At 33.3% G+C, this 12048-nt stretch overlaps 2 protein-coding genes across 2 annotated transcripts; one reads left to right on the top strand and one right to left on the bottom strand.

The window, feature by feature from the left end:
* The first annotated feature begins 3160 nt into the window (after nt 1-3160).
* Nucleotides 3161-5301, top strand: LOC114179214 (arogenate dehydrogenase 1, chloroplastic-like). The gene is made up of 6 exons (XM_028065476.2): nt 3161-3482; nt 3778-4102; nt 4487-4569; nt 4657-4726; nt 4843-4917; nt 5031-5301. The coding sequence occupies exons 1-6, from the start codon at nt 3307-3309 to the stop codon at nt 5115-5117; spliced, it is 816 nt and encodes a 271-aa protein (XP_027921277.2). The 5' UTR covers nt 3161-3306; the 3' UTR covers nt 5118-5301.
* Nucleotides 5302-5768: 467 nt separating this feature from the next.
* On the bottom strand, nt 5769-11367 carry LOC114179209 (protein RETICULATA-RELATED 5, chloroplastic-like). Its single transcript, XM_028065462.2, has 7 exons — nt 10589-11367; nt 9851-9980; nt 8747-9274; nt 7734-7841; nt 7081-7629; nt 6539-6652; nt 5769-6123 (listed from the first exon to the last, which is right to left on the bottom strand). The coding sequence occupies exons 1-7, from the start codon at nt 11260-11262 to the stop codon at nt 5989-5991; spliced, it is 2238 nt and encodes a 745-aa protein (XP_027921263.2). The 5' UTR covers nt 11263-11367; the 3' UTR covers nt 5769-5988.
* Between the last annotated feature and the right edge of the window lie 681 nt (nt 11368-12048).

The raw sequence follows: 12048 nt of genomic DNA, 5'->3' as shown, positions 1-12048 counted from the left end.
CTGTCCGGTCCGTAGAGGTCGTCGAGTAAGGCCTGTCCGAGTCTGAATTTAGCATAATGCATCTCAACCTTTAGTCTAACCCAACTAAGAATTTAAACGTAAAATTTGAATTGAATTTTTTGGATTATCTATATTTAAAAATCTTAATTTATAGAATGTATATCTAATCCATAAAATATATAAAATATAAATTAGATTGAAATCCATATCCATTAAATGAATTTTAAATGGATTGGATTTTTAATAAAATAGATTTTAAATAGATCGAATCAGATTTTTTTGTTATTATACCACCAATGTCTTAAATAGTGTTTGGATAGAGAACTGTTTTGGAAATAAATAATGGGTTTGGAAGTGGATAAAAAATAATTCATTTTTATAAAATTATTGAAATTTTTTATGAAAATATTTTTGGATAAGAAATTTAAAATCTTAATAAGAATATGTATTAGATTACTTAAAATTAAAATATCTAAAATTTCATCTAAAAAAAAGTAAGACTTTAAAGTTGTTACTATCCTATTTTTTTCCTCTGTTCTTAATATTCACTCGTCAATTTTATTTTTGTTGGAGTTTTTTTTTTTCAAATATTTACCGCAAAAAAATCCTTCTCAATCGTTGTCGATGAAAAAACTACTGAAAAAATTCAATTAATAATATCATAAAATTAAATATAATTAATATTAGTATAAATAATTGTGGTTGATATTAAAAAAAAGTAATTTTAATCGACGATACTGAAGAATTTTTTTTGTTAATGTCAATTGAAAATTTTTGTATGAACTTTGAAAAAAAAATAGTATTAGTCAAGACTAACTAACTAAAAAATTACTAATATTAACATTTTGAAATTATTAATAATATATTAATATTTAAATAAATTTTTGCATTTCTTGATAAATAAAGTATTTTATTTGAACAAGAAAATTTTAAAAAAATTGAATTATGTATTTAGTTTTAGCAGCTTTCTTTGTCTGGGTCACTTACAGAGCAATAAAAGCAACTTCAATGGAATACCTATTATCTCCTCAAACCATGTTGTTGTTAGCTTCATTTCAATATCTTTTTCTCAACCTTCTACAATGTTCTACAGAGGGTACCTTCTTCTTCTTCCCCAATCAAGTTTCTGCCTTTTTTATTTTAAAATTTTAAGTTTAATTCTCTATTTTCTATTTTGTTCTTTACGAAATTTGAACTATTTTCGCTCTCCGAACAATTGGGAGTGAGAAAGATGAGAATTATTGGAATGGGATGTGGTGATGGAAATGAAAATATTGTTGCAGGTGGTAAGCTTTTCTTTATAGATCACGTGATTGGATCGTCTCCTCCTTTGTTTGTTTTTGCCTTAAAAATGTAACTTTTCCAGAATTCGAGAAAAAACAAATATCAACCAACGAAAGAAATCAAATCTTTGTAGCTCATGAACTATATTGCTATTCCTAACAAATAGTTATGAACATTTATTATTTTTTCTATCCACTTTTGCATACTAATCAATCTCAGAGGCGCATATAATAAGAAAACTCCCTTAACTTATATTAAAATAAATATGAAGAAAGAAAAAGAAAATAAACATAAAATCCGAATGTTCCATGTTTTTTCTAAAGATTTTTTTTTTAATTATGAATAATGAATTGTGTATTGTCCTGATAAATCTTTGTATAGATGTAATTATATTTTTAAAATTAAAAGAATTCAACTATATGTTAATGCTTTATGGAGGGCAACCTTCTAAGAAGATGACGAAGCAAACAAATACTTAAGTTATGTGATAATTATCTAACAATTAACTTAGTCACAAATTTGGACATAGATCTCCTAACTTTTGGATTCTTATTTAAAAATTATTACTCATTAATGTGAAACAATAATAATATATTGAAAAGTGAAGTTAGATAAACTGTTCTCAAATTTATATATATATATATATGATATTATATTAACATATGAAGGTGATGATGTTTTAATATTATTAAATTAATATACAAAATAAATTTATATTTATTAAAATTAAAGTAAAACAAATGAAAGAAAATAAAAAAAAATAATTATTGTTGGATAGAAAAAAAAAAGAAGAAAAAATAGACCGTTTATAAAAGACATGTTAGAATAACAGTTAATTTTTAAAGTTTTAATAAATTATTATACTGTAAAAGATAAAATTGAAATTATAAAATATATCTTTTTATATTTAGTTATATATATATATATATAAATTATTATATTATTTTACTTATAAATTTGTTTGACTGTTGGATGCATGTTATCATATTATTAAAATCAAGTGGAAACTGGTTAGCTTTTAAAATAGCAGGGTGTCAAAATATCAACTAGTTAATAATAATACTTTTTGTTATTTTTTATTTAATATTTTTGTTATTATTATTACTATTTTATTATATTATAATACATAATAATATAATTGATTATGTTTATATAACATAACTGATTATCATGTTAATTATAATTGATTATAGCGTATAAGCAAAGAAAACAAAGGGCAAAATTATAATATAATTATTTTCAGTCGGCTTTCATCTTATTTATGCTTATGTTTAAGGAAAGAACAAAAAGTTCTCACGCGCAATTCTAGACATGAATAACCGTAGCAAAGCATATTTTTAATGTTCGTACATTTTTATTGTTGCGAAAGGAAGTTGGGAATGCCGAGAAAGTGGTGAAGCAATGGTCGATGTAGACTTGTCGTGTCTCAAACGTGTGGCTAAAATAAATCACACTTCAAAAATGTTTTTTCTTATGACTCTAAAAGGTGTTCATTGGGGACACGATAACCGAGTTCACAATCTTAAAAAACAAAAAGTACCCTTTTTGAGTAGTGCAATTTGGGTGTTATGTTACTTGGGTTTGTCCAATTATTGTTAAGAAACAAAAAGTTAGTACTTTTAATCGAAAATAAATTATATGAAATACCTATTTTTTAGTTTTAATAGTTGCCTTTGTTGTCTTCCTGTAGTGAAAAAAAACTAATAACAAGTTAATTCAGTTTCTGTTCACGAAAACATTAAATATGGTGTGTTTTCTTTTTTCAAAAGAAAAGTGTAAGGAATCTTAAGATGGTAGCTTAAAAAGTTGGCGAGAAAGAGCAAAAAGCTTACACATAATAAAATAATAAATAATAGCGTTACGCTTGAAATTGGCGTAAACGTGTATGGCAAGTGATAGAGGAGCATTAAATTCGATGCTACCCTCGCCCTAATTGAACAGAGCAAATCCTCTGATACTGTTGTTTTCCTCAGGTTATCTCATTCATTCTCCTTTGTTTCTCATCTCATTCTCAACTCAACCATGTTAACATCATCTTCTTCATCCTCTTCCCAAACCCTCAGAATTGGCATAGTTGGATTCGGCACCTTTGGCCAATTTCTGGCCAAGACAATGATAAAACAAGGCCACTCTCTCTCTGCAACTTCTCGATCCGATTACTCCGACATCTGTCTCCAAATGGGCATTCACTTTTACAGGTAACTCAATACACATTTTTTTTTATGTTTTCTTCCAAAAACCTCACTCACTACTTAAGATTTCTATTTTCAACCACATATGTTTTATCCACAAAACCCAAATTAAAACCTTTCTCGGAGAAACCAAGTTCAATTTCATTCAGATTACATCAATATGTGCATACCATGCATGTGGTCTAGTTTGTACCACTACACCCATTTACCTCACCTTTCCCAGTGCGGCATTTGGATACACAAAAACCATTTTTATGTCGCATTTGTATGTTAAACATTAGTATTATTGTTGTTGTTGCAGGGATGTCAGCGATTTCCTTGCTGCTGACATAGATGTGATATTGTTGTGCACATCGATATTATCGCTATCCGAGGTTGTGGGGTCAATGCCACTCGCTTCCCTGAAGCGCCCAACACTGTTTGTTGATGTTCTTTCAGTGAAAGAACACCCGAGAGAACTTCTGCTACGAGAGTTGCCACTGCACTCAGACATTCTCTGTACTCACCCTATGTTTGGACCTGTCACCGGCAAGAATGGATGGAAAGGTCTCACTTTCATGTATGACAAAGTTCGGATAAGAAATGAAGATATCTGCTCTAGTTTCATCCAAATTTTTTCCAGTGAGGTAGGTTAATAGCATCAACAATACACATCAATGACCAAAGAAGAAAGAAAAAAACAGAGTGTGGAAGCTAAGTAACTTTAGACGGTGACTCTGCATCTGATAAATCAAGATATAAGATATATCTAACTATACTCCTACAAGCAAGGTTATATGTCCCCATCATGGAATAAAGTATCAATTCTCATAAACATGGTCATGGTCATTATTGAAAAATTAATGAGTAAACAACTCAATCTTCAATTCTCCCCAGTAGCTAGTATGAACAGAGTCGATATAAGTTTGGATCATCGTTGGGTGGTTTACAAATGAAGTCAAAAAAATCAGTTCTGAATCCTTGCATTTATTGTTTAGTGATCCATTTCCTTTTTTTTTTTATTACGCCAGGGTTGCAAGATGGTACAAATGACTTGTGAGGAACATGACAAAGCAGCTGCGAAGAGCCAATTTATTACACACACAATTGGCAGGTATGTAGCCTTTCACCAATCTTAATAAACCTTCGACAAACACATAAATTCTCACTGGATGAAACTCTTTTGTGGCTTCTTCATCAGAACATTGGCAGAAATGGATATTCAATCCACACCTATTGACACCAAGGGCTTTCAGGAACTTGTTAAATTGGTATGCTTGTTATATCATTTCCCCTAATTTCTCTAAAAGCTTTCCTTCGTTTTTTTTTACACTACTAGCCACAGTGTAATATGTGCTGTTATTTAACAAATTGAAATTACTTGCAGAAGGAGACGATGGTAGGAAATAGTTTTGATTTGTTCAGTGGATTATACGTGTATAACAGATTTGCCAGACAAGAGGTATGGAACTGCCAGCCAGATGCTTAAACATATATCAGGATTTATTTTTAAATCTTTATTAACTACTAACCAATCACTTCAAGATAGACTCACGGATTGCGAAAATTATGCAGCTGGAAAACCTTGAACGTGCCTTGCAAAAAGTCAAAGAAACGCTGGTTGAAAAGAAGAAAGAGGAGCAGGGTCAAGAAAAGATATGATTTTATTTATAATTTTATATGATAGAGATATATTCTCGAACAATCAAATTTCCTCTTGTTCCAGTCATAAATTATTCCCATTTCAGTTTTACAGTTACCAAAATGAAGTCAACTAATAAACCAAATACACTTGCATATGTTCGATCTTGCTATAAAAATGTTGGACGATCTTGTTCCCAGCATATACTGTGATTTCATGAAGCTAAAAAACAGATATTTAGTCCTCAATGTCACCATTTAACTCAAGTTTGTTTCATTTAATCAACTTCAACTCCCTTAATTTTAAGCCAGATCTTAACTACCACTTCCTTTCCAAATAAACCAATCAGAACATTCTCTGGGGTCTTGACATGAGCTTTCTGGTATCCTAATCAATCTATCCGCAAAGTGTGTATTCCCTGTTGGATTGTACAGAAATAATCTAAGCCAAAGGTTACTGCAAAGATATAGAAAAGTTCACTGCCCCGTTATAAATTGATAGCGTAAAGGTGTACAAACGTCAAACTCTATGAGAAAGTTCAAAACAAGTGCTCCTGATTTTTTATACCATATTAACAAGACTTACCAAGACATAAATACCTTTAGCAAAGAGTAGGTAACAACTTGTATTGGTTTCGATTTGCGTCACTTTTATCTATTCCACTTGTTACATTTATAAAGAAAAATATTATATTCACCAATCTGTGAAATGGGAAATATCAAAACGTATACAAGTGAGCTGTCCAAGGAATTGTACAGAAGCTAATTAACAAGAGACAGCAAGAGATTATGATGAAAACAATAACCTATTCCTCTGTGCCTACATTACCAGCTTTTCAAGAATAATACAAATTACCAAGAAAAAAAATGTCGCAACGTATCGTCACCTCATTTATTTTTCTATCTCATCAATGGTGGCTTCTTCTGCTTCGTTGCATAAAATTGCAGCACTATTCGGAGAATCTGAGGTTGGCGACTCTGTCTTTCTAACTTGCAGGCCAGTAAAGCGCGCTAGGTCAATCCATTGCTGCAGCAATTCATGAAAACATCAAATTTGAAAACTCCAGTACAGATTTAGACATTAATGTACAGATGAATATTTCACATAAAAATGAATTATACTCCAGTGGTTTCGAAGCTAAGCCAGTTCAAATTATGGCACTTTAGAAAACCAAAGATGTCATTGTTTATTTTTTTTCTGTATTTTGGTATTTCACTAACTATAGTCAAAGAGCAATATTGGTCATTCACTAACTTCAGAAAAACAAACGACTTATATTTCCGCGAAATTAAGAATATTAAATGACTTTATAAATAATACTTGAATTTAGGAAGTCTAGTTTTCAATCATAAATAAATGAAATCCGCTAACAGACGAGGTTGGGAACATTAAGCATTTGAAAGTGAACAAAAGCAGATTAAAGATAGGAAAACAGACAGACCTGGGTTCCCCAATAGGAATTGACAGTCCGTGCTACAAAAGAAAGCATATTTACAAAGAATGTCTGGGAAGCAAACTGTTCAGAAATCCGATGCTCCACTAACCCAGCAATTACCTGCCAAAAAAATATTATAATTTCCGTACTAATGCAGAACAGATTAGATTTTAAATGGATAGGTATATATAGAATATATAATATAACCAAGGATGTAGCCTCAGATGAATTAGAGAAAATTACAAAATCATATTATATATATATGGGTATTTAGTAATATAGTATTTGGTTGGAAAATAAAGGAGGGGAAGGAAGGCAAAGATTTTATAATACTTTCTTTTTTTGGTTTGAAGATTTGGATGAATAGAGAAGAGAATAAAGGGGAGGAAAAATCCCTAATTTACATTCGGAGAATTTGGAGAGAGGAGAAAGTTTTACACTAATTGGAGTAACTATCCTTCATTTTCTACAGAAAATGGGTTCAATCTTGCATTTGTCACATATCAATAATAACCAAAATTTTATACAGCGACAAGTCCACTACATACCTGATAACGGAGATTTGCAGAAATTCCAAGAAAGCAAGCATATATTACAGCTGTTTTGAGTACTGGTGACCTTATAATCTGTTGTTCAGTGACAACGGCTGGATTAAGGAATTTACGGATTCCGTATAGAGAATTTGATGAAGCCACGGCTCCAATGCTTGAAATAAATCCAACACTAGCAAGTTTTAGCCCACCAAATACAACTGATGCAATTCTATGATTGAGGTTCCAGTTTGTCCCTGCCAGATTCTTTTGAAATGCATTGTCCGGGATGGAACCTAGAAGTCCCATTAGAGAACCAATGTTGTCAGGTGCTTTCATCTCATCAGCATATGAAAGGAATGACAAAGTTGGTGCAGGAAGCCACACTGTAAAAAAATCAACTACTGATCCTCTGACAGTGTCTGTAATAACGTAGTCAAGCTCTTGGAAAAAATTATCTTTTCGCTTTTCATATTGCGCCAACAATGTAGTTGTTATTGATATGGCTTCTTCTATGGCTAATCTGTGCAAGAATTTGGGATCTGCCAACAATCTTTCCCTGAAACCCTATATAAAGAAGAACCGGATGAAGGGGTAGGAATATGAAGGTAACAAAGTGATGAAATTTTCTCATGATTAAAAGCAGAGTATTTTTCGAATAAAAAATTTACCTGGAAACGGTGAGTGAGTTCTGAAATCAGAGGATACTGCTCTAGATCAAAGAAGTTCTGCAAAACCTCTGGAGATACTAAACCAAGATCAATTCCCTTTTGAAGATCCTAAAATCAAAACGAAAATACAACCCTTCACAATGACAACCAATATTCGCATACCCTATTTAATGTTAAATCAAAGAAAAGTAAACAGATGCATAGAAAAAATAACTGCATGTAGTAGCACACCAACAATCAAAGAATCAAACGCAAGTATGCAACTAATGCAAATTTAGTATCATCAGTGACTGTTCAATTATTCTCCAAAAACCTTGGAACCCATGTATGCCAAGATATACACCAGGGTTACTTTATTTTAAGGGTAAGAAAACAGAAATAACGACTTCATTATCACAATTAACCCATTGGAAAAGTTTTGAAGTCCTTAAATCATCGTATATTGTTGCGCAAAGAATCTAACCTCAAAAGGAATATGAATTTAATGGAAGAGTAAGATAGCACAGAGAAAGAGCTACAAAATGATAAACGTTAAATTGAAATCCCCCGCACAGTTGGTTGAGCTGCATAGTTGGTGTAAATTGAAACAATGCAAAACAGAGATATCAATTAAAGGGACTAGGGACCCTTTTTGCATATTTCATATGAAGTTGAAACTATTTTATTTGGCAACAATTATAAAAAGTGCTTATAATTTTGACTTTTTTTCAGCTCCTACTCAAAGTAGCTTCTAAAAATCAATAGATATGTTTAGAAGTGATTTTCATGGAAAAATTTGAAACAAACAGGCTCTAAAATGCTCATCAAATACCAAAGTTATATTACATACAAAAAATAAAATAAAATTTAATAGGTATAGACACAAGACTCCTAGTAAAAGCAAAATCTCTTGTTTGTATCACCTAAATGGACAATGAGAGGAAATAATAAAGGGCCAAAACTAGGAAGGAGAGGATCTACAGAGCAAGAAAAGTAATAATCAAGCAAACTAGTGACTGTAAATGCTAGCTAACCTGTGGTAGGGCATCTCGCCTCCGCCCAGCAGCATTCATTACGCGAGCAATCTCAGCACGATCAAAGCAATTTCTACTACAGGGTCTGGCAGCAGAATACCACAAAAAATCAGCCACAGGAACTTCTCCTTCTCTGCGAATGAATTGTCTTTCAGGGTCAAGTAATATAACTACTTGGTTTTTCTTTTGTATTTTTCCTGAAATTCTAGCTGGCACCCCGGTTCCTCTAGATCCATACGTAACATGGCTTGCACCAGTCACAACAATTAACATACCAGTGGACCCTCCATCAAGCACATTTTGTAAGATAACCTGGGACATACAATACTCATCAACTACTTTAGCCTGTGCCGAAAGGTATGAGCTCGGACCAAAAGGAATAGACAGATTTTGAGTACTATCGACTGAAGGTCTACGTGAGATAGAAGTAAAGCCCGATACAAAGCCCGAACCAGCTGGAGGAGCATAAAGTTTACGTTCAGCCTTTGTAAGCCCACGAATTCCTTCTGCTTGGACAGTTCTTAAGATCTGTTAATGACAAAAATGATCAAACCATAATTATCATCTTTATAAGTCTTGAGTCTAGACCTAGCAATACAAGAAATGAGCCTAATCCTACAGGGTAGAGTTGGTTAGATGAATCAATTGAAACCTTTCAGCTCTATCAAAAACCAAATTTTAAGTAAAACATCTAATGAAAAATCGATTTAATGCTCCTAAAGTTTTCTCAGGTCGTCCCCTATCAACAGATTATCTTCCCTTAATGACCAAACTATCTAAGGAAACTTTCCATAATCGTCATTTTTTTAAAATAAAGTGTTCATTTGACCTTTTGTTTAATATGGGAACTTGAAGATTAGGAGCTTTTCAGGGCTTGTCTTTTATACATTAAATATTTATAGTCCTAATGCAAGTAAAATCGTTACAGCTTCCATTTTACTAAATATCTGCTCCTACCTTTTCAACTTGTTGTAAATCAATTTGACATGCACGTTGATTATCTAACATTTGCCAATTTCTCCTAATTAGCCACAACCATAATTTTCAGAGACAAAATAAATATTTGAAAGATTATCATGAGTTTGGGAAACAAAATTGACGTACCTTCAGCGGAGTACCACAAGCGACTAGACGGATTCCATTTTCACGACAGTAGTTCAGAATAGGTTCATACTCCTGCCATCTTTGAAGTGGCCAATGCAACGTATAAGACTTCAAGGTGTCTCCATCTATCCTGCCATGAAAGTTGAATTTTAGTACAAACAATGCAGAATCACGGAAAGCAGTCTGACAAAAGAAGCAGAGATCAACAGAAATATAGTGAGCCAGGAAAGAGAGAGGCAGACAGAAATCTTTAACCAACAAAAAAGTACTTTTCAATCATTAACAACAATGGAAAACTTCTTAATTCAGGTAACAAGACATTCTGAAAAACAAATAAGAGCATAGCAAACATCACTAATGAAACAATTTTAAAGTCGACATGTCATTGGAGCATACCATACCTCTAATTCCATGGATTAATATTCACTTTAACAGGAAAACATTCAGATTCACATAACTAGAAGATTCTTCCTCAAGTCAACAATTGTAATAATAACAACAAAGCACCCCCAATTTACATGTTCGTAATCAACTCCATGCTGTTTGCTCCACTCAATATCTCGTTTATTTAACTTCTTCCAAAAGAATGGAATTCACGAGTAGATTTTAGCTCAGAGGACAAATTAATTCATTTTGCCTTCTTATTTTCTGATCCTATAACTACTCACTGAAAAGTTAATCCACACAGGACTCACGCAAGAATCTAAACATTAATCACAAATTCAAAGGCATTATTACTTCTTCTCCATATACTGGTTGAGCGGTTCCTGAAGATTAGAGGGAAAAGCTTCCAGCGCAAGAGACAGTTTTTTTTCCTTCTCCGAACAGCGCCTATGCAAATTTTTCACAATCTCAAGCTCCAACTCCCTATCGTCTCGAACCGGAACCTGTTCCGCTTCCCCCAAATACACCACTCGCGCATTCATCAACTTCTCCCACACCTTCCCTTTCTCTTTCCCTATCGCCAACGGTTCCCCTATCACCGCCGCGTCGTAAATCCTCGACGTTATCACTTCCTCCTCCTCCTTCTTTTTCGCCTCCTCCAGCTTCGGCGCTGTCGGAGCCAATTCCGCCGCCTTCTCCTCCGCCCTCGCTGCCGCCGATAACAGAACCGACGCGCCGGCAGCCAGGAACGGTACCATCAGCACGCCGCGCCGGCTGCTCCGAGGTTGACTATAATCGCCACCGGAGCCGCTCGGATTAGAAGCCGCAGCGACGCGTGTGGAGTGGCGAACGGACAGGTGGACGCGGCGGAGTTTCGCAGTCCAGATGCGACGGAATTCATTGGCGGCGGCGGCGGCGGCGGCATGGAGAGATTCCGCCGGGGCGGCACGTGAGGAAGCGGTGGCGCGAAAGAAAGGCACGTGCGGGAGTGGAGTAGCGAAAGAAGAAGCCTGAGTGTGTGGCTTCATTTGCTTTCAGTTGGGGCCTTCTCACCAACCGCAAGGTTTAAACTTTGTCACTTCACTTTTTCATTCTGCCACCACAACAACGCCACACCATGCATTACAACAAAAGGATTCGTTTATTTTCAGCCTTTCAATATTGCATAATCATTAGTATTGTATTTATTTTCGAAAAACTTTTTTCTTAATATATATATATATATATATATATATATATATATATGTGTGTGTGTGTGTGTGTGTATAATTCTAACTGACACATATTTTGACAATAGAAATTTTGATTTTGATCTGCTAGCCTTTTTTTACAGAAAAGTTAAACATACATTCCGCAAGATATTAATTATTATTTACTTAATTTTGTTTAAATATAAGTTTGCAAATTTTACTCTTTATTTAATCAATTTTACATCTAACTTTATAGATTTTAATAAAATATAATATATATATATATATATATTAAAAGAGTACGCTAAAAACTATATTTGTTTCCCCTCATTAAAAATTCTAGGTTTGAAAAATGAAAATTAGTGAAACTATTAAAATCTTAGAAAACATTGGAATATACTTTTTATATGTCTAATATTGAGTTCGTAATTTTGGTGGTGGTAAAAAATTGAGAGTTATATTGTTTGATTTTATAATTGAGATTATGACGTGAACTATAAATGGAAAGCCTCAGATTTGAATGTCTACGTGAAGCACCGGTGTCCACACGTGAAAATTGGAGTTATCCGTTCCCCAATACCAATCTTCCACTGTTTTGGAATTTTGTTTGAAGATAAAATCGAT

This window comes from Vigna unguiculata, chromosome 1, assembly GCF_037176805.1.
Source record: "Vigna unguiculata cultivar grain cowpea cultivar isolate G323 ecotype 2 chromosome 1, ASM3717680v1, whole genome shotgun sequence".
Lineage (NCBI taxonomy): Eukaryota > Viridiplantae > Streptophyta > Magnoliopsida > Fabales > Fabaceae > Vigna > Vigna unguiculata.
The sequence above is the reverse complement of the archived record's forward strand: the minus strand, read 5'-3'. Positions and strand labels throughout refer to the sequence as shown.

Coding starts and splice junctions, on each gene's coding strand:
- LOC114179209 (XM_028065462.2), bottom strand. CDS start 11,262: ATGAAGCCACACACTCAGGCTTCTTCTTTCGCTACTCCACTCCCGCAC. Junction 9,981..10,588: donor AACCAGTATATGGAGAAGAA/GTAATAATGCCT, acceptor CTTTCATGGCAG/GATAGATGGAGACACCTTGA. Junction 9,275..9,850: donor CTTGTGGTACTCCGCTGAAG/GTACGTCAATTT, acceptor TGTCATTAACAG/ATCTTAAGAACTGTCCAAGC.
- LOC114179214 (XM_028065476.2), top strand. CDS start 3,307: ATGTTAACATCATCTTCTTCATCCTCTTCCCAAACCCTCAGAATTGGC. Junction 3,483..3,777: donor ATGGGCATTCACTTTTACAG/GTAACTCAATAC, acceptor TTGTTGTTGCAG/GGATGTCAGCGATTTCCTTG. Junction 4,570..4,656: donor ATTACACACACAATTGGCAG/GTATGTAGCCTT, acceptor CTTCTTCATCAG/AACATTGGCAGAAATGGATA.